Raw genomic sequence first — 22,791 nt, 5'->3', positions numbered from 1 at the left:
CAGATCACAGAAACCGTGATGGGAGAGTGAGCAGGCACAGGGAGAGCAGCTGTCAGCCAGCCTCACAGATGCAGTGAGTGAGAGAGTCAATCTGCTCAGCACCTTGGCTTAGCCAGGCCTTGAATGTTGTGGCTTGGGGTGGGGGGTTGCGTTGGGACAAGAAGGCATGCGGGAATGTCCTCTTCCCACCCGGCTGAAGGTGCTTTCAGCCCTGCAGCACTCAGCAAATCTATCCCCATCCATCCCACATTCCCACGTTCCAATGCACAGGGTGAACATGAGCCCAGCATTCAGAACCCAAGGCAGTCCGTACGTGTCCAAGGTGTTCAAACACAGGACAGAAAACTGCATCAAAAACACTGAAAAACGGTTTCTTTACTCAAAGGAAGACTCAATGCTTTGAGTACACAATGATCATTCGGAACTGGAGTATGCATTAACTGCCAAAACACTGCATTCGTAATCTTCACATCTGCTTGCAGTAACTCTAAAACCAAGTCCTCTCCGTCTCGGATCATTCTTCATCCTCTCTCCCCAACTCTCAGTGTGTGCTGAGAAAGACAATCTGTTATTGTCTTTTCAAGCAGGTCATCTCTAATTTAAATAAACTTATTAAAATCTGTGAGCTACCTTTAATATGTTTGACCGACTTCAGCAGTTTCTCTTGCCTGGCATTCAGAAAATTGCCTTGGGAGCAAAGCAAGAATTAAAAATAGAATGCAGCAGCACATTCAGAGTCCCTGAGGTTTTATTTATGGCCATAATGCACATGTGTAAACACAAATGCACACACACACACACACACACAATATTTAGTGCTACGTGCAAGATTCACATTCTAGCATTGATCAAGTAATCAGACACAAAATCACATTTTCATGTGCAAGTACAGACAGATTTTGTCTCTCTTTACATCTGCCTGTGCAAACATGTTGAAAGGACTTTCCAGTCTGTTTCACATCCATATTTAGAATACTCTGGGATTTGGCCGTCACTTTCAATAAGAATATTCCGCTGTTGTTTGTTTGGGTTACTTTACATTTATGAATGAACAACTTCAAGCATCATTGCATAGCTCCATGCAGAAAAACAAACAATAATAAAAAAGTGAGGAACTAAGCACATTAATATCTTCTTATTTCAAATTAACTGTACATATTTTACTAATTACAGCTCCTCTTTCTCCAATGTTAATGGGAGAGGTTCCAGAGGATTGGAGGGTGTGGATGTTGTTCCTTTATTCAAGAAAGGGAGTAGAGATAGCCCAGGAAATCATAGACCAGTGAGTCTTACTTCAGTGGTTGGTAAATTGATGGAGAAGATCCTGAGAGGCAGGATTTATGAACATTTGGAGAGGCATAGTATGATTAGGAATAGTCAGCATGTCTTTGACAAACACAGGTTGGTGCCTTACGAGCCTGACTGAATTTTTTGAAGATGTGACTAAACACATAGATGAAGGTAGTGTATATGGATTTTAGCAAGGCATTTGATAACGTACCCCATGCAAGGCTTATTGAGAAAGTAAGGAGGCATGGGATCCAAGGGGACATTGCTTTATGGATCCAGAACTGGCTTGCCCACAGAAAGCAAAGAATGGTTGTAGATGGGTCATATTCTGCATGGAGGTCGGTGACCAGTGGTGTGCCTCAGGGATCTGTTCTGGGACCCTTACTCTTCGTGATGTTTATAAATTACCTGGATGAGGAAGTGGAGTGATGGTTAATAAATTTGCTGATGACACAAAGATTGGGAGTGTTGTGGATAGTGTGGAGGGCTGTCAGAGGGACGTTGATAGAATGCAAAACTGGGCTGAGAAGTGGCAGATGACATTCAACCCAGATAAGTATGAGGTGGTTCATTTTGGTAGGTCAAATATGATGGCAGAATATAGCACTAATGGTAAGACTCTTGGCAGTGTGGACAAAGTAGCTGCACAGGTTGACTCTGTGGTTAAGAAGGCGTACGGTGTATTGGCCTTCATCAATCATGGAATTGAATTTAGAAGCTAAAAGGCAATGTTGCAGCTATATAGGACCCTGGTCAGACCCCACTTGGAGTACTGTGCTCTGTTCTGGTCGCCTCACTACAGGAAGGATGTGGAAACCATAGAAAAGGTGCAGAGGAGATTTACAAGGATGTTGCCTGGATTTGGGAGCATGTCTTATGAGGATAGGTTGAGTGAACTTGGCCTTTTCTCCTTGGAGCGATGGAGGATGAGAGGTGACCTGATAGAGGTGTACAAGATAATGAGAGGCATTGATCGTGTGGATAGTCAGAGGCTTTTTCCCAGGGGTGAAATGTTTGCCACAAGAGGACACAGGCTTAAGGTGCTGGGCAGTAGGTACAGAGGAGATGTCAGGGGTAAGTTTTTTACGCAGAGACTCGTGAGTGCGTGAAATGGGCTGCTGGCAACGGTGGTGGAGGCAGATACAATAGGATCTTTTAAGAGACTTTTGGATAGATATCTGGAACTTAGAAAAATAGAGGGCTATGGGTAAGCCTAGTAATTTCTAATGTAGGGACATATTTGGCACAACTTTGTGGGCCGAAGGGCCTGTATTGTGCTGTAGGTTTTCTATGTTTCTATGATTGATCTTTCAATTAAATTAATAAAGATTAGTGCACGTGAGAAGGGAGGGTTTAGAACTACTCACCAATGAATGTTGGGTGGGTGAGAGATAGAATCATGGGTTATACAGCAAGGAAACAGGCCTTTCAGCTCAATGTCCATGGTACTTTCAAGGTTCCATTTGCCTGCATTTGGCCCACATCCCTCTAAATCTTTCCTCCCCGTGAACCTGTCCACATATCTTTGAAAAACTTTATTGCACCCACTTCTTCCACATATAGACAACCACACTTAAACCGGTCCCATTTTTCAGGGGACCTATTTAAAAAGTTAAAACTTACCCTTTTGCTCCTAACATATGCACTTCTCAAGTTCTCCTTTACATTATCTGGGATGGATATCCAAGGCTTCCTGAATTCCTTCCTATGTATACTTTAACGTCCATTACACCCTCAAGGGATTCAACTTGATCCCACCAGACATAATCCTTCATTTCAACACATACAAACAAGCTGGAGGAACTCAGCAGGTCGGGCAGCATTCCTTGAAACTAGCTGTCAACGTTTCGGGCCGAGACCCTTTGTCAGGACTAAAGAAAGAGGGGGCAGGGGCTCTATAAAGAAGGTGGGGGGGGAGGGGGGAAGGTGCCAGGTGAAAAAACAATCAGAGGAAAGATCAAGGGGCTGTGGGAGGGGAAGCAGGGGGGGATAGGCAGGAGAGGTGAAGAAGGAATGTAAGGGGAAAGCACTATGGGTAGTAGAAGAAGACAGAATCATGAGAGAGGTGATAGACAGCTGAAAGAGGAGGCAGAGTGAAAGTGAGATGGGGGGGGGGGTAGAGGGAGGGAATTACACTGTTTGGGTAGTCTCCAGTCCCTTGGTATGAACATCGGATTCTCCAACTTCCGGTAATTCCCTTTCAGATCTGATCATTTACCTATCTCATTAACACAGAGAAAGGTATTCAGAGGCCATCACACTGAGGAGATACAAAACCTTCACACCTTCACTTGACTGATAAGGACATTGTTGACATACAAACAAGCTGGAGGAACTCAGCAGGTCGGGCAGCATCTGTTGAAAGGAGCAGTCAACATTTCGGGCCGAGACCCTTCGTGGGTCCCTGGTCACTGGCCCCCTCCTTTACCCTCTGTTTACCCATGATTGTGTCACCACCCAGAGCTCCGATCTGTTAATTAAATTTGCTGACAATCACTGATTGGCCTTATCTCAAATAATAATGAGGCAGCCTACAGAGAAGAAGTCATCACCCTGACACAGTGGTGTCAAGAAAGCAACCTTTCCCCCAACGTCGCAAAAACAAATGAACTGGTTGTGGACAACAGGAGGAATGGAGACAAACTAGCCCCTATTGACATCAATGGATCTGGGGTTGAGAGGGTGAACAACTCGGCGTACACCTCACCAAAGATCTCACCTGGTCTGTACATACCGGCTGTGTGGTGAAAAAGGCACAACAGCACCTCTTTCACCTCAGACGGTTGAAGAAGTTTGGTGTGGGCCCCCAAATCCTAAGGACTTACTACAGGGGCACAGTTGAGAGCATACTGACTGGCTGCATCACTGCCTGGTATGGGAACTGTACCTCCTTTAATCACAGGGCTTTGTAGAGAGTGGTGCATCTGTATATGTCATCTTCCCACTGCTCAGGACACTTACAGAGACAGGTGCATAAAAAGGGCCCGAAGGATCATCATTTCTGGGTACGAGGTAAGTGTGGACAAGGTTTAGGCTTGCTGCAAGGGACAGACATTCTCAGTTGCTCAAAGGATTCTTTTAGTCATTTGGACTCAGTAAAAACTCATTGTTACTTATTCCACAGGAACTGAGAGATATTGCTGCGGAGAGTACGACAAAGTGAATACATGATAACCCACTCTCCACTACCGTAAGTGTAAAATGGAGAGCAATTGGCATAACTGCTACTCAAGGTGAAAAATGAGGTGCTGGTGACTGAGTCACCTGGGATCCTGGGAGCTTCATTCCAGTGGATCAGATTGACAGACAAGATGTTAATGAAGAGCAGGATATTGTTGCACTCCCCCGATAGTCCCCATTAGGGTGACATAGTGTTTAGTGTTACACTATTACACTGCCTGTTAGCAGTTTGTAAATTCTCCCAAGGACCGTGTAGGTTTCCTCTGGGTGCTCAGGTTTCCTCCCACAGTCCAAAGAGGTACAGGTTAGTAGGTGAGTTGGTCACGTGGATGTAATTAGGTGGTGTAGACTTAGTGGGCAGGAAGGGCCTGTTACTGTGCTGTATTGCTAAATAAATATAAAGAAAACCACAGAAATGTAACCAGAAATGGCAAGCCCGGTCCATTATAGTGCAACAGAATTCTAAATGTGAGAAAAGACTTAACTAATAAAAATTTTTGATATTAAATCTTTACTTTTACAGGAGTGAAGTCTGATTATAGTTGGAGATTTAAAAATGCGTAATTTTTTTTGTGCTGGGTATTTATTTCTGTCTCCCAGCTCTTTACATTGCCCAACTCAGAATGATTTACTTAACATTTCAGTGTATGTTCGAGATTTTATACTTACAGCAATGATGTTTCAAAAAATTAAATGGTCTGAGCTAGGCTCAGATTGGCTGTGTACTTGGATTGTGTTTTAATTTAAAAACACTCAAAAAAAAGACTTTTCCTCCCAACTCAATACAGTGAGCAAGCCAAGTTGTGATAGTGGCTGCCATCCGCTGTTGGATTTGTAGCATTGCATTAGTAAAAATTACACCAAGTCAGGCAAATGCGGCCAATGAAAAAAATCAGAGAAAATATCACAGGTATGGGAAGACAAAGAAGAGGAAGGCTGCTTTTTGTTTGTAGGACTTGTAACTTTACATTAGGAAGGTGGTAGACATATCCAAAAAGTTCACTCCAGAGTGGTAACATCAGTAGTAACAAGCATGCAAAAACAGGAATGCAATGGTCTGATCCACAATGTATAGAAAAGGCAAGACAAATTGAAATAGGAAACAAGGCCTTATATAAAATGATCATATGCAACAAGGTTCCTAGCTGGGGAAGGTTGTGGGGATAATCTCCATAACCTCCCATGGCCTATTAAATGCTCCCAGTGGAATGCATCTGAAATAGTCTCTGACAACTAAGTCCAGCTCCTGACCTTCAAGTGTTGCTTAGCTACTAAGCCTGGCAGAACCAGAGCAAAGGTGGGTTACTGGTGCCTTAAAAGCAGTTGCTTCAGGCAGATGGGCTTGTCAGCTCATCTAGTAGAAGGAAAACTCTGATCTCAAACCTCCACTGCTTTGCAGCCATACCCACTCATGGGGAAGGCCTCGGGAGTAAACTCAGGAAAAATCCAGTGCTGAAGTCCCTAAGGCAGTCCACAGCTGACTGGCAACCCTTGTGCAAAACTGTATTGGTCTCTGCCATTCCTTTGGATTCATCAGCTGCGTGGAATGGTGAGCAGGGAGGAGGGAGAGGCTGCTACATGGGCAAAAGCTTGCTCTCCATATTGTACTGCCTTGACCTACATATCACATAGACAGCTAAGACGCAATGTCCATGGTCAAACCCAACCAACAGAGGGCCTTCTATCCTACATAGAGATTAAACCTGCTGTCTGTCAAAAAGGCAGCCAGAATGTTATGAACTCTCAGGAGCTAGTAGTTCTCATTCCTTCCATTTCAAGGAAGAAGATGAGTCCACCTTAAATGTTTTCTCCTGCATCTTCCAAAGCTCTTTGGTTATGGCAATTATTGCTTTAGATGAGAAAATTGTGCATGACATTCAGTGAACTAAGAAAGGTAAGCACTGTAAATGTAGACAAGTTGGTCTGAAATTAGTAGTGTTGACTACTGAGGGTATGAATCCTAATGGAAGTCCTGAGGTGGATAGGCCAAATCCCATGAGTCTCCAAAGAGGTCAGAAAAATAACAGAATGGAGACAGTCTATGAATATTTTTATTGAAACATACAGAAGCTTTTTATAAGACTGTCTTCAAGACTATGAACTAAAATTTTAGCAGAATTGAAAGCAAATTGGTTTATTACTGTCACATGTACCAATGTACCACAAAAACCTTATCTTGCATACTGTCTGCATAGAACAATTCATTGCAATGGTAAATGTTGCCCTGTTAAAAATGGCTGTGACATAGAGATAATGGTCATCAAGTTGGCAGGATGTGACCTGCGGTATTCTGCAAAAATCTTTTAGGCTTTGTTGCTCGTGAGCAGCTCAGATGAAAGCCAGATATGCATGTTTGTCAATATCTCAAGCTTAAGCAACATTACAAACAGAATGCATGGAAAGATTAGATTAACAGACAAAACAAATGAACTATGGCAAACAGATCCAAAAGTATGATAAAAGACTAGAAAGTGTGGAGCATATGAATCCTTACTTTATCAGGTCCACATAAGAATGAACAAAAATGTAAAGATATACAAATACTTATAACAACTAGAATACAAGGTATCAGAAAATGCTGCAATTACACAAATCCATCTTAAACTAAATCTCAACCACTCAGTAAAGACTATTCAGAAAGGATATCCTGACCTTGGATGAAATACAGTATAGTTCGAAAGTATAAATTCTAAGGGGAGACCAGGGTAGTAAATTCTGGAATTTAACAGGTTAACGAATAGTTTCTAACAAACTGATAGAGTAGTAGAAGAAAAATAACTCCACTGGAAGTGCAATCTCATCGGGGCTACAGACTAAAATTAAAGAGCTAGGACTCTTATTAAGGTTCAAAAACACTTATAAGCTTAAAGACAGAGACTGGAATTCTTTCCCACACATGGCAACTGGTAGTAGATTAATTGACAATTTTAAATCTCACATTTACAAATATTTCAAATCAAAGTTATCAAAGGATACAGAGGTTAGGCTCACATACGGACTACAGTCAGGGATCATCTATAATATCACTGAATGGTACAATAGTCTTGCAAGACTGAATGACTCATATGTGTTTCTAAGATCCTCAATAACAATGGAGGGAATTTCCTCAAAAACACAACTAATCTTCTCCATCCTCAAAGTCAAAAGGAGCAAATGGGGGAAGTCAGTATCAATCAACAGGTTTTAGTGGCTCTGGATATAATGGGACCTCCGTTTTTGAGATATATGTCAATGATTGGATGAAAGATGGGTGGATTAGCAATTTTGTGGATGACACGAAGATTGGTGGAGTTATGGATAGTATTATGGACTATCAAAGAATTCTGCAGAATATAGATCAGTTACGGATATGGGTGGAGAAGCGGAGATGTAGTTTAATCAAGGCAAGAGTGAGGTGTTGCACAGTGGGAGGTCAAATTAAAGGAGAAAGAATAGAGTTAATGATAGACTCCCTCAATAGCATTGAATTTCAGGGGGACCTTAAGGTTCAGTTCCATTGATCACTGAAAGGGCTGTGCAAGTGGATAAGGTGATAACGAAGGCAAAGGGCATGTTTACATTCATTGCTAGGACTCGAATGTAAAAGTTAGGAAGTTATGCCGCAGCCATATAAAACTCAGGCCACACAGAGTATTGTGTGTAGTTCTAGTTGCTGCCATTATAGGAAGGATGTGAAGAGGGTGCAGAAGAGTTTTACCAGAATGATGCCTGGATGAGTGTGTGTGAGCTATGAGAGGTTGGACAAACTTAGGTTGTTCTCCCTAGGGCATTGAAGGCTAAGAAGAGATGTGATAGAAGGTTATAAAATTATGAGAGGTATAGATAGGGAGACAGTCAGAAACTTTCCTTCAAGGTAGAAATGTCAAACGCTAGAGGACATACTTCTAATGTTAGAAGGGTGGAAAGCTTAAAGATGACACGAGTGTCAAGTATTTTTTACACCAAGTGGTAGAACCTGGAATGGTTTACCAGGGGAAGAGTGGAATCAGGCAGTCTGATTGATTTTAAGGGTCTTTTAGACAGACGCATGAATGTGAAGGGAATTGGGGAGATACATGATAGACAGAAGCAGAACAATTAGTATAAATTAGCTTATTGGCGCAACATTTGTGGGCTGGATGGCCTGTCCGGTGCTGTACTGTTCGAAGTAACTCTCAAGATTCTGCAGTGGATGGGCAGATTAGATGCTGAGAGAATTTCCTTTGTGGTAATGCAGAATTAGGGGTCACTGCCCCAGAATGAGGAGACAACCTTCGGAGGTGTGGAAGAAATCCTTGAACCAGTGGAAGATGGATATTTGGAATTCTCTGAACCTGAGAAGTGTAGCAGCTCAATCACTCAGCAGGTTCAAGGAAAAATGGGTTTTTAGTGTATTGGGGCATGGGCAGAGACAGAAAAGTAAAATTGGAAGCAGGATCTATTTAGCATGAACTCATTGAATGCTGTCGCAAGCTCAGACAAATATGTACTTGGCTGCTCCTGCTCCCGTATCAATCCAGGTCCCAAATATTCTTTATTTAAATAATTATGCAAGAATGTTTTTTGTTTTTATCTGTAATTTTGATTTGTTTTTCAGATTTTTAAAAATTATGTTTTAACAGTTTCAGAAAGTTTCTGAGAAACATGTGACAACATTCCCAGTAATTAGCAAGTTTGGAACAGCAGATTCGGTGACCCCCCAGAGCTTACTTGCTTGTATCACTCTGGCTTCCCAACCTATACGGCACTTTGCCACAATAGATGCATCTTCAGGACTGCTGCACCTATGCCGACATTTCCCTCCAAACTCAAGCCAATGCAGAGCCATCAAACTCTCCGTCAGTGAATAAGGTATACGATTCCTCTCAGGTTATCTGTAAAATACTCGCCATCTCTTCCTTCCCATATGCACCTCACCATCTTGCCTGCAGAATCCTAAGTTGTAAATCCCCTACTATCTGGAGACTTTCAAGGGAGACTCGTTCCATTAGGATAGATACAAGAAGTTTCCAGTTGCATAGAATGAGATTCTAAAATGTACACTCTGGTGGTCCACGCTTTGTACTACTGTTTTGTGTCTTGAACTAATTGCAACTGATTGTGCTTACCGGAGTTTGGAAGCAACAGAAGATCTGTGTAAGGTATGGGTGGTTTTTGGCCAGTGACAAGATCCGCTTCTCAGTCATTGTGCACTCCACATCATCATCCTGAAGAATCATGTCTTTCTTCAGTATTTTCACAGCATACACATCTTCCGTCCCTTTGAACTCTGCCAACATTACCTGGTTTTGGAATAACCCAGAACAAAGATGAAAATGTATCAGTTCTCCTGAAGTTCAAAATCAGGTGAGATGTTTCCATTCTGATTTAGCACTGCCATCTTAGAACCATGGGTTGGAAAGATCAGTACTTACAATCTAAGCAAACCCTCTAATTTTGACAAATGGTCTATTTAGGTGCATAGAAAGGCAGCCTGAATCAAAAAGTTTTAAACTTTAGCCTGGTCTTGCAGTTGACCCGTTCCATATAAATGGTCTTTTTCCAAGATCAGTAATTGGAATACTCATTATCGTTTTCCCTTAAAGGGATAAAGCTAGATTAAGATTAGTTTTGTTACACGTACATTGAAACATACAGTGAAATCAAATCAGCAAGGATTGTGCTGGGCAGCCTGCAAGTGTCACCTCCACAGCATGCCCTCAGCTCACTAACCGTAACCCATACGTCTTTGGAACGTGGAAAGAAACCGCAGAATTCAGAGGAAACCCACAAGGTCACGGGGAGAAAAACACCTCACAGACAGCGGCAGGAATCAAACCCCGATCTTACGGCAGGCTGAACTGCTGCTCTGCTGTGCTGCCTCTTACAGACCAAATGCTGCAGGTCAACTGTCACCTTGGCTGAAATCACTGGGCCCTCTCATATACCCATCATTGTGAACCCCCGTGATGCTTTTGCCACTAAATTATACTCCAGGGTAATTTACCGTGGCCAGTTAACCAATTAACATGCCATTGGATGTGTGAGGAAACTGGAGCATTCAGTGAGAGTTCACAGGATCACAGGAAGACCATGCAATCTCCAGATTAGGAGCATGAAGGGTCAGTGAGGCCGCAGCAGGAACTGCCGCACTTCTGCGCCCCTTAAACGCAGCTCAGTGCTGATTAGGGAGGAAATTTATTATCAGTACAGCCCAGATCAATAAACAAATCCAAATACCAAATTTCATCATCTATGGACTTTTATACTCGAAAAGACTACATGATACCCAGCTGGGGGAGGCAAAGAGATACAAGAAAAACTATCTCGGCAGAAAGACTATAAAACTGCCCATTGTTAAATAAATCTCCGTGTTTTGCAATCCTTGGATATGTACATATTTTCTCTTCCCAGTGCCAAAAGTGACATTTTTTTTTAGAAGCTTTACACATCATTCCTGAAGGATTTGTGACAGGAGATAGTGTTTGACCTTTCTTAATCCCAGGTTTAAAATATTATTTTGTATAAGGAGAAAAAGGTCAGATTCACTGGGAATCTGCACACTCCTCTCACATTAGTGCAGGAAAGACAGTCTAATTATTTTATGCATGATAGGCCTGCCCATGAATAATGGAGAATCTACATCTAGGGTTGCAGTCTGCCTGTCATTATCTATCAAATGAAGCTGACAGGAGCTCACTGTGTTGCAGTCTGCTGCACTACACTATGGGCAGTAAAACATATCTCACCTTATGCATTTTTCCTGTTTTTCAATGTAGGGTGTAACTTACCTTCCCGAAGCTGCCTTTTCCTAGAACACTGATGAAGGTGAAATCGCCGATGCTTAGTTTGCGTTGCACTTGCTGGCTTTCCTTGTCGTTGCTGTCGGGCGTCTCATCCGGGGCATGGTCGTCCTTGTGGTTTTTATGATTTTGCCTCTTTTTCAAGTAAAAGAACATGAAGACAATTAATGCAGGATTCAGGAGTGTAACAATTAACACCAGCCAATAAATAACCAGTTTATTATAACAACTGTCCAGAAATTCTCAAGTAACACGCACAAAATGCTGGAGGAACTCAGCGGGTCAGGCTACATCTACGGAGGAAAATGAAGCATCTCGCTTTGGGCTGAGACCGTCCATTAGGGCTAGGAAGGAAGGGTGCAGAAACCAGAATAAGAAGGTGGGGAGAAGCAAGTGAGTACATGCTGGCAGATGATAGGTGAGACTGGGTGAAGGGGAAGATGGGTGAGAGAGGGATGATGATATCAGAAACTGGGAGGTGATTCATTCTGCATGTGCAGTTCTTGATTTCCAGCATCTGCAGAATCTCCTGTGCCCAGAAATTCTCTGTGGGATGTAAGATTTATAGACACAACACTAACAAATATTCTCATTTCAGAGTAACTGCAATTACAAAGAAAGCATGGCATCACCTCTACTCTTCAGAAATTTGTGAAGATTTGGCATGACTTCCAAAACTTTGACAAATGTAAATAGATGTGTGGTGGAGAGTAAATTGACCAGCTGCATAAAAGCCTGGTTTGGAAACACCAATGCCCTTGAATGGAAAATCCTACAAAAGATAATGGGTACAGTCTAGCCCGCCTCCTCACCATTGAGCACATCTACGTGAAACACTGTTGCAAGAGATCAGCATCCATCATAAGGGACACCAATCACTCAGCAGATGCTCTTTTCACACTGCTGCCATCTGAAAAAAGGTGCAGGAGCCCCAGGACTCGCAGCACCAGTTTCAGGAGCAGTTACTGCCCATCAGCCATCAGGCTCTTGAACCAACGGGGATAACTTCACTCAACTTCACTTGCCCCATCACTGAACTGCTTCCACAAGCTACGGACACCCTATCTCATGTTCTCAATATCCATTGCTTGCTTGTTTGTTTATTTATTGTTTATTTTTTTTCGTTCTCTTTGTATTTGCACAGCACAGTTTTTTGTCTTGTGCACATTGGCTGTCCACCTTGTTGGCATGGTCTTTCATTGATCTTTCATTTTGGTTCTTGGATTTATTGAGTACACCTGCAAGAAAACGAATCTCAGGATTGATACAGGGAGAAAATTGACATTTTGATGGCAACTGCTGTAATCTGAGTCAGAATCAAGTTCAATATCACTGATGTTTGTCATGAAGTCTGTTGCTTTGAGGCAGCAGAGCAGTGCAATACATAAAATACTTTAATTTACAATATATTTAATTGAATACGTAGTGAAAAAAGTGAGTAAAAAAAGTAAGGCAGTGTTCATGGAATAGTTCATTGTCCATTCTGATGGCGGATGGAAGAAACTGCTCTTGAAACATTTAAGTGTGATTCTTCAGGCTCCTGTACAGAAGTCATAAAAAGAGAGAAGGTAATGGGAGATGGAGGGCCCTTCATGAAGGATGCTGACTTTTTGCAGAGGTCCTTGGAAAGCCCGCCATCAACAGTGAAGGCCTGATTCCTACAGCAGATGGGATTGTCTAACTCAATAGGGTTTTACCCTAGCTGTCTGATTTGTGTTGTTGGGAAAATAATGTAACTCAACAAAGAAAGCATCAGGACAAACTTATGAAAATTTTCTCTAACCTGAGCCTGGTAATTATGCAATCACGAAAAAGGCAGGCCAGCAACTATAATTCTCTAGGAACGTGAGGAGATTTGGCTTGTCACCAAAGACTCTATAAGTTTTCTGTAAATGTACTGTGGTGATCATTGTGACTGGCGGCATCACTACTTGATATGGAGATTCTAATGCACAGGATCTAAAGAGGCTACAGAAAGCTATAGACTCAACCAACTCCATCAAAGGCCACTCGCCATCAAGGACATCTTCAGAAAGTGGTGCCTCGAGAAAGCAGCCTCCACCACGAAAGATCCTTACTATCTGTGATATGCCCTCTTATTAATACCCATTGGGGAAGAGGTACAGGAGCCTGAAGACCCACACTCAACGTTTTAGGAGTAGCTTCTTCCCCTCTGCCATCAGATTTCTGATGAACCTAAGAAAACTACCTCACTGTTCCTCTCTGCACTGTGTATGTATGTGTATTTCTATTTACTTATTACAGGCAATAGTAATTTGTCAGTCATATGTCAGCGATAATACATCTGATTTTGGTTCTGAACAAGGGATTGGCTAGGAAAACATGGTTCAATTTGGCCTCAATGCTGCTCGACTGATGATCTGATCAGAAGTTGTTATGGGATTTTCTTGGCGAGTGTAACATAAGCTTCCATTGGACAGACAGGCATACTTAGGAGTGAAAGGAGGAAGGATTCCATCTCCAAGTGTGTTGCGATTGTTTAGAAATCCTCCAACTCAGAGATATGTAGATGGAGTCACTGAATATATTCAAGGCAGAGCCAAACAATTAAACCACAAGGGAGGAAAGGAATTTTGAAAGAGCAGGAAAAGTTATTTAAGACTGCTTCTATCATGATCTTATGAAATGACAGACCAAGGTTGAGCACTAACTGTCCTGCTCCCATTACTAACATAAGTGATGATGTACACAGAATAACTATAGTTTTCATACTGACTCAGGAGAATTTAAATACTACAGGAGCAATATTGGCCAGGAATGGAAATCAGAATTAAAATGGTTTAAGAAATACAGATATGTATTTTCAATGCCCATTATCAACAGGCTAAAGCTTTCCAATTAAAACGTTAAGTAGAGTATTAAACTATTTGGATTTCATAGAATCAAAGAAAAAGATAGCACGGAAACAGTCCATCTAGTCCGTGCTGAACCATTCAAACTGCCGAGTCAATTCAACAGTAGAATTCACAGCTAATAGACTAATTTAATGGAGAAGGTAAATGACAAGTGGAATTTAGTCCAAAGACGTAATCATCTGCTGTAGGATAGATGGAGATGAGGGGGATAATTACTGAGGAGCTCATCGAGGAATAAACAGGAAGCACCTTTTTCCTTTAGCAGAGAGATCAAGAATCAAGAGGGCTTTGATGATAATTAGTGGAAAGATGGGTTTCAGAAGTACTGAAACCAACTGGGCTATGAAAGAAAAGTTGACAATTAGGATTTGGCAAATTAGTTCTTTTTTCATCACTATGGACACAATGAAACAATGTGTTATATATTCCCATGATTGTATGAATCTATCTTCAGTATGTCCCACACCCACTCCACTGCTGAGCAGAAACTTTCTGGCGCACAGCTGCTGCTGCCACGTGGGAACGCTCCAGTGTCGGCCATGAACGGATGCTGGTGCAAACCGCACCTGTTCCGAAACACTCCCTTACCGTCTGCCTCCTCTTCAGAGTAGCTATGCTGCCCGCACTGAGCCCCATCTCTGCCAGCTTCCTGGCGAGCTCCACAGAGTTCACCCCACAGCTCGGGGCCACATTGTTCTCGCAGCGAATGTGAATGTTCATTTTGCAAACTGTCAAAAGAAGAAAACACGATTCAGTGTCCAGCGGTGCACACATCCTAACCAGTGCTGTCAGCAACCTGAGGCCGCCAACTGAAAGTAAAAATGACCTTGCAGAATTCTCCACGCCTGGCACATCATTAAGGATAAGGGGGAAGCCTTTTAGGACCAAGATGAGGAAAAACTTCTTCACACAGAGAATGGTGAATCTGTGGAATTCTCTGCCACAGGGAACAGTTGAGGCCGGTTCATTGGCTATATTTAAGAGGAAGTTAGATATGGCCCTTGTGGCTAAAGGGATCAGGGGGTATGGAGAGAAAGCAGGTACAGGGTTCTGAGTTGGATGATCAGCCATGATCATACTGAATGGCAGTGCAGGCTCAAAGGGCTGAATGGCCTACTCCTGCACCTATTTTTTATGTTTCTAGCGCATTCACTTTGAATTCCTGTTGATCGTGTATGCAGTAAACAACACACCCTCTGACTCTCTGCAAAAAAGGTATCAGCAGACTTGACAGAGCAGCTGAGGAACCTTACCCTGAAAGAGTCTCCATTAAACCAATTAAAAAGACCACACTGTGCTCAGCATCTTTACTGAGGGTTGGAGACAGGAGACAAATGACAAGATTTCTGGTATTTATGCAATATTTTTCTTTGTTTCCATTCAATGGAGCTGTGAGATTTTGATTTTTGTAACAGTGGGATTCCGAGACTCAGCTCTTGCGGTGATTCAGTAACTATGACGATAACAGCTGGCTAACAGAAGATAAACACAAGAGATTCTGCAGATGCTAGAAGTCTGAAACAACACACACAGAAAATGCTGAAGACCAGGCAGCACCTGTGGAGGGGAATGAACAGTCGACGTTTTGGGCTGAGACTCTTCATCGGGACTGGTGTGTGTGGCAGTCACTAGCTCTCATCTCTTTGCTCATCAGAAGGGGAGAAAAGCCAGAATGAGAAGGCAGGGAAGAAGCAGCTCCCTCCTCCATCCACTCACCGTCCCCCTCACCTGGCTTCACCTATCACCTTCCAGTTTGTGTTCCTTCCCCTGCTCCACCGGATGAAGGGCCTTGGCCTGAACGATTGACTGTTTATTCCCCTCTATAGATGCTGGCTAACCAAAGGGATTGAATACCTGTTGGATTTGTGGAATGTAACTATGTGAAAAAAAGATGAGGAAAGTTAGATTCATGTAAACATTGCTGCATAAATAAATGCTCTTTGGAGCAGCATCACCTGACTAATATAGCATGAAGCCTGTCGAACCTGCTTCCCCTCTAATGCCCATCAGAATGTGGAGGCAGGCCCTTGGGTGTATGATGTGTTGAACCAATGACTGCGTAGCAAGTGTTCAGCACGGCATTGTTTATATATTCTGACAGGGGCGTGTGCTTGTAATAATAGAAAATGTTTGCTGCTGCCTTCACCTTCATTGGCCATCGAAGTCAAAGGCCTAACATTTCCTCATGTACTGACCATCAATGAACACAGCTGGCTTCTCCTCAATTAGCCTTCTGATTAAGAGAACTAAGCAAAGCATTAGTCAATTACATTTGCTCTTGTGCATTTACAAAGCATTGTCTAAAAGGTACAGTAAAGAAACATTTCAGTGCAATTTTAGTGGATATCCTTGGCCTGTTTAGATATTACTGTGGTCAAGGCATTTGTCTCACCTAATCTTAAACACAAATCACACAATATCCTGCCAGCACATCTGCTCCATCTGCCAGAAACTGAACTTCCCGGTGGCCGAACATTTCAATTCTGATTCCAATTCCCCGTCCATGGGCTCCTCTTGTGCCACAATGAGGTCACCCTCAGGGTGGAAGGGTATATTCCATCTGGGTACCCTTCAACCTGACAATATGAATATCGATTTCTCCTTCCGGTAAAAATATTTCTTCCTCCTTCTCTCTTTTTCTTCTATTCCCCACTCTAGCCCCTTACCTCTTCTCACCTTCCCATCATTTCACCTGGGTCTCCTCCTCCTTCCCTTCCTCCCATGGCCTACTCTCCTCGCCTATCAGACTTCTTCTTCTCCAGCCCTTTACCTTTCCCACCCACCTGGCTTCACCTCTCACCTTCTAGCTAATCGCCCTCCCCCCCCCAACCTTTTCAAACCTTTTCAGTCCTGAAGAAGTGTCTCAGCCCGAAACGTTGACAGTTTGTTCAGTTCTGTGGATGCTGCCTGACCTGCTGAGTTCCTCCAGCATTTTACATAGAAACATAGAAAACCTACAGCACAATACAGGCCCTTCGGCCCACAAAGTTGTGCCAAACATGTCGCTACTTTAGAAATTACTAGACTTACCCATAGCCCTCTATTTTTCTAAGCTCCATGTACCTATCCAAAAGTCTCTTAAAAGACCCTATCGTTTCTGCCTCCACCACTGTTGCCAGCAGCCCATTCCACGCACTCAACACTCTCTGAGTAAAAAATTTACTCCTGACATCTCCTCTGTACCTACTCCCCAGCACCTTAAACCTGTGTCCTCTTGTGGCAACCATTTCAGCCCTGGGAAAAAGCTTCTGACTATCCACATGATCAATGCCTCTCATCATCTTATACACCACTGTCAGGTCACCTTTCATCCTCCGTCACTCCAAGGAGAAAAGGCCAAGTTCACTCAACCTATTCTCATAAGGCATGCTCCCCAATCCAGGCAACATCCTTGTAAATCTCCTCTGCACCCTTTCTATGGCTTCCACATCCTTCCTGTAGTGAGGCAACCAGAACTGAGCACAGTACTCCAAGTGGGGTCTGACCAGGGTCCTATATAGCTGCAACATTGCCTCTCGGCTCCTAAATTCAATTCCACAATTGATGAAGGCCAATACACCGTACGCCTTCTTAACCACGGAGTCAACCTGCGCAGCTGCTTTGAGCGTCCTATGGACTCGGACCATAAGATCTCTCTGATCCTCCACACTGCCAAGAGTCTTACCATTAATACCATATTCTGTCATCATATTTGACCTACCAAAATGAACCACTTCACACTTATCTGGGTTGAAGTCCATTTTGTGTGTGTTGCTTTGGATTTCCAGCATCTGCAGAAACTCTTGTGCTTATGGTTTGTTACATTTCTCCGGTCTCATTACCCTGTTGCCCTCCGCAGCACACTCAGTATTCCATGTGGGTGACAGTCACTGGCTGTCATCATTGTACTCATCCCCAAACACAAGGAGAGATGCATCATGAGGGTCTTCTGCTCACCCCTCTGATAGCTCTCTGCACTAACTCATCTGAGTTCCCTTTCTCCCAGGCGCTGAAGGAGAGGAGCCCATTACCTTTACACTGTTTCCCTTGTCCAATTAGCCCATAGAGCAGAGAGCCACAATGGTCACAGAAAGTGGGTTTCTTGTAGTTGTGGACGTGGAACTGGTGACGCACATTGATGCTGAATCTTTGTTCACATACCTGCTGAATAGAACCATCAATTAGTTAAGAAAGACATATGCAGAGATAAACAAAGACACAATTATTTCCTTTTGGTGCTGTTTGATGTTATTATTTCTCTCAGTTTCCTTACCGTCAAAAGAGCTAACCTTCTAACCATTGGACTCACTCATCTGTGGCTAGAAGTTTCCACCACAGACAAGAAAGAGGCAACATATTGCTGGCGACCATTTCACACTATCTAACAGCAAGCCAGCAAGAAAAGCCCATAGCTTCTCTTGGTCTTCTCTAGCTTACTTACAAATTAGAGCATTGAATGAGCCTGTTCCTCCCCGATCGGCCTCTTCAATCATCTTAAAACATGGCTACTCAAATGAGAAGGAAAGTCAGACAAGAGTTTTGTTCTGCAGTGACAAGGGTCCCACAATGGCAAACACAGTCCCTGTATATACCAGGAGTCTGTAAACAATGCTCTGGGAACTCAGTAAATGGAAGGGTTTAGATATGGATGTTCCTATCTTCTGCCACCAGGGGGCACTTTTGCTTTACAGATCTGACTGTTCCAGTGGCCAGCAAACTGTGGAGTAAGCAAAGCAATGACTGAGGTTCAGAAAGCCGTCAGCCACTCAACCAAAAATAAAGCTGTGACTCCTGGAAAGAATCCAGTTTGTCAAATGTAATTCTTGATGGGGAGAAAATTAGTTTGGTGTGGATTCCTATCTGGTACAGAACATCTGGAACAGCTGTATTGTGTAGCTCGACAGGCAGCATATTTTTAGCTTTCAAATATTACAGGCCATGAATTAAACATGTTGTCAGTTACAGGGTCCATTCTTTCAATGCACATTGACATGTTAGATTGAAATCTGTGCCTGCCTTCTCCACACAGGCATTTCATTAAGTTCAAAGCTGTCAGTGCTGGTCTCCCAAGATTGTGACTAGGTAATTTAACACAGGAACACAAGTAAGTGGGAGAAGCTAACTCCTGGACTCATCAAGGGGAAAGGCCTGACTATAGAGCCCATCGCTCCACATATCTTCACATCCCGGAGAAACATCCCTTTCTGATGTGTCTGTGATGGATATTCGCATCCAGGGCCAGTGGGGCTCCTCTTGTTTTTTGTTAAGCTTAGCTTTCTAAGCACAACAGCTGCCATTTGTAAAGATAAAACAGTTGTAAGTTAAACTTTCAACTATATTCTTTATTTAGCTTTTGGTCATAAACGGGAGCCAGACTTCAATTCTTAAAATGTAAATGGAAATAGTAATGTTTGAAAACACATCTTTACAACAAGCACTCTTTATAGCAGATTTGTTGTTTCATAAAACCTGTCTAAATGCTGAAGGGGTGCAGAATACAACAATGGGTTATTCAATTTGGCTTGTTTCAAACAGACAAAGTTGGCTAAGTTGCTTGGTTGAAGAAAGTTTGCAGACCAGATGGAGACAATCACTTAGCACATCAATAACTGTTCTATTGACAAATAGGAATATTTATGTACTCAGGGAAGTTAGCTACGTAGCATTAATTATGGGTACATAAATCTGTGTCTCCAAGAAGCTTTTAGACTATTTGTTTTAGACTGGAATGATTTCGGGAATAAAAGAGTTAACATATGAGAAAGTTTAATGACTTTGGGCTTGTACTTGCTGGAGTTTAGAAGAATGAGGGTATTTCCTTGAAACCTATAGAATATTAAAATGCCTGTATAAAGCGGATGTGGAGAGGATGTTTCCTATAGTGGGTAATCCTAAGACCAGAGGGTGCAGCCTCAGAATAGAGGGACATCCATTTAGAACTGAGATGACGAGGAATTTCTTTAGCGAGAGGGTGATGAATCTGTGGAATTCACTGCCTTGGACAGCTGTGGAGTCAAAGCCACTGAGTATATTGAAAGCAGAGGTTGATAGGTTGTTGGTTTGTCAGGGCATCAAGGGTTACAGGGAGAAGGCACGAGAATGGGATTGAGAGGAAAAAATAAATCAGCCGTAATGGAACGATGGAGTAGATTCAGTGGGCTGAGTGGCCTAATTCTGATCCTATTTCTTATGGTGGACATAACTTCTTCATCATTCTTCAAAACATGGCAAAGGGATCCATTGTCCTAAAGATGGCATTGCCAATTATATCACTGGGCTTTTCAATCTTTAGAGTCTGACAGGACCTCCAAGTGCAACAGGCAAGCGTACAATCAAGTGAGCCCCAGTTATAATTAATGAAGACCATTGAGTTTATACAGTAACATGTCAGCAAATGTGACAGCTTAGTACAGTTAGGATGGCATATCAGCTCCTGCCTGATGAGTGTTCCAATTTGTCTACCATCTATCAATTTGTCTACCATTTGTCTAAGATGCATACATCAGGATGTTCTCCATTGTCTATAGCTCAGCATTCAACAACACCATCCCTTTGAAACTCATTGCTAAGCTCCAAGACCCAGAACTCGTTAAGTCCCTGTGCAACAGGATCTTCTCTTTTATCACTTGCAGACCCCAGTCAGTTTGGATTGGCAAAACCTCCATAATCACCATCAGTTCAGGTCCACCACAAGGCTGTGCCCTTAGCACTTGCTCTACTCACTTCAAACCAATGAATGCACGGCTAAATACAGTATATAAGTTTGCTGATGACACCACTGAAGTTGGCTGAATCAAAGGTGGTGACTAATTGGCACATATAGGAGGGAGACTGAAAATCTGGCTGAATGGTGTCACAACAACCACCTCTCGCTCAACGTCAGCAAAAGCAAAGAACTGCTTATTGGCTACAAGAGGCAGAAGTCAGAAGTCCACGAGCCAGTCCTCATTAGGGGATTAAAGGTCAGTTACTTTGAATTCCTTGGTGTTATCACAATCAGAGGATTTCTCCTGGGACCATCATAACGAAGGCATGACAGCACCTCTACTTTCTAGAAGCTTGCATAGATACAGCATGTCACTAAAATTTTGATAAGCTTCCATAGGTGCAGAGCAGAGAGTATCCTAACTGCTAGCATCATAGCTTGCTATGGAAACATGAATGCCCAGGAATGGAAATGTCTGTGGAAAATGATGAATATAGCCCAGTCCATCATAGGCAAAGCCACCCCCACCAATGGGCACATTTCCATGGAACACTGCCACAAGAAAGCAGCATCAAGGACGCCAATCATCTAGGCCATGCTCTCTTGTCACTGCTACCATCATCAGGATGTACAGGAGCCTTAGGTTCCACATCACCAGATTCCGGAGCAGCTATTAGCCTAAAACCATCAGGCTCCTGAATCAGTGTGGATAACTTCACTCTCCTCAACTCTGACTGATTCCACAACCTACTCACTCTCTCTCAAGGGCTCTACAACTCCTGTTCCCAGTATTTTTTTTTTGCTCTATTTCTCTTCTTTTTTATGTTGGTTTATCAGTCTTTATGTATAGTTTTTCGCAAATTCTATTGTATTTCTTTATTTTTCAGAAAATGGCTGTAAGAAAACGGATTTCAAGGTTGTACATGGTGACATATACATACTTTGATAATAAATTTACTGTGACCTTGACTTTTAGCTAATTATTTTTATTTCCCACAATGCAGAAGTAATTGCCCACTAAAGGCAAAATCCTATCATTTTGAGCAGGAACTAATTTAGATTGAAATAGAGCAATGTTTCCATTGTGGTGAATTACATGTCTTAAGTAAAAGGATTAGACATGTTCATTTGGAATGGCATAGCAAACCCTTGGCTTATCAGCCTTCTGTTTCCACGAGCAGAGAATTCCACAAATTCACTTCCCTCTGGGTGAAGAAACTTCTCCTTATCTCTTTTCTGAATGTCCTCACTTCGACCTGATTCTAGAGAGCCGAACATTCATCCTATCAAACCCCCTCAGAAAGGTGCACATTAGAATAAAGTATCTAGCAAGGCCAGTATGAATTGCCCACCCTTTGAAATGAGCAATAGTGAGCAGTCCTGATGCAGGATCTCAGCCCAAAACATCAACCATCTCTTTGCCTCCACAGATGCTGTTCCTCCATGTTCCTCCAGCACTTTATTTTTTGCTTCAACTTCCATCATCTGCCATCTCTTATGTCTCCTGTAGGATATTCTAAACCACTTCTTTTTATTTACCTTTCCTTATTTTGTGTTCTAAATTTATTTACACACATGAATTTAACTTTTCCATTGGTGTGGAAGGGTTCAATGTCTCAGTATCAATACTAATGACTTTTGTACATTGCACCACCACATTTAACTCTGCCAATGAGATCACTACATTGTGGACATGCCATGTTGGCACCGATATATGCGGTGACACTTGTGGGCCGGCCTCAGCTCATCCATAGGTTGTTGATGCAAATGACACATTTCACTGTATGTTCTGATGTACATGTGATGAGTCAACAAACCTGAAAATGAATGAATCTACAAATATAGACATACGGACTTTCACCCGCGCCTCACCAAGTTTCACCAAGCACAGAGACTGTGTTCCGCTCATACCTCTCCTTTCTTGTCTTTCTTTATTCTGGGGCATGCTGTGACAATTAGCTGGTGGCAGCGTTTGTGAACCACACATGTGCACACTGTG

The 22,791-nt window shown here is 42.6% G+C and overlaps 1 protein-coding gene across 2 annotated transcripts in view; it reads right to left on the bottom strand.

Annotated features, from left to right (window-relative positions):
• prkcha (protein kinase C, eta, a) overlaps nt 1-22,791 on the bottom strand; it is a 221,016-nt gene that overhangs the window by 74,815 nt on the left and 123,410 nt on the right. Inside the window, exons 5-9 of one of the 2 annotated variants that reach the window (XM_059959974.1) lie at nt 22,704-22,786; nt 18,118-18,250; nt 14,696-14,835; nt 11,220-11,366; nt 9,558-9,731 (exon numbers count right to left, since the gene is read on the bottom strand). In XM_059959974.1, coding sequence (XP_059815957.1) covers nt 9,558-9,731; nt 11,220-11,366; nt 14,696-14,835; nt 18,118-18,250; nt 22,704-22,786 — 677 coding nt within the window. The remainder of the gene's footprint in view (nt 1-9,557; nt 9,732-11,219; nt 11,367-14,695; nt 14,836-18,117; nt 18,251-22,703; nt 22,787-22,791) is intronic. The other variant, XM_059959981.1, reaches the window with a different exon arrangement.

The sequence above is a fragment of the Hypanus sabinus genome, chromosome 2 (genome assembly GCF_030144855.1).
Source record: "Hypanus sabinus isolate sHypSab1 chromosome 2, sHypSab1.hap1, whole genome shotgun sequence".
Taxonomy (NCBI): Eukaryota; Metazoa; Chordata; class Chondrichthyes; order Myliobatiformes; family Dasyatidae; genus Hypanus; species Hypanus sabinus.
The sequence above is the reverse complement of the archived record's forward strand: the minus strand, read 5'-3'. Positions and strand labels throughout refer to the sequence as shown.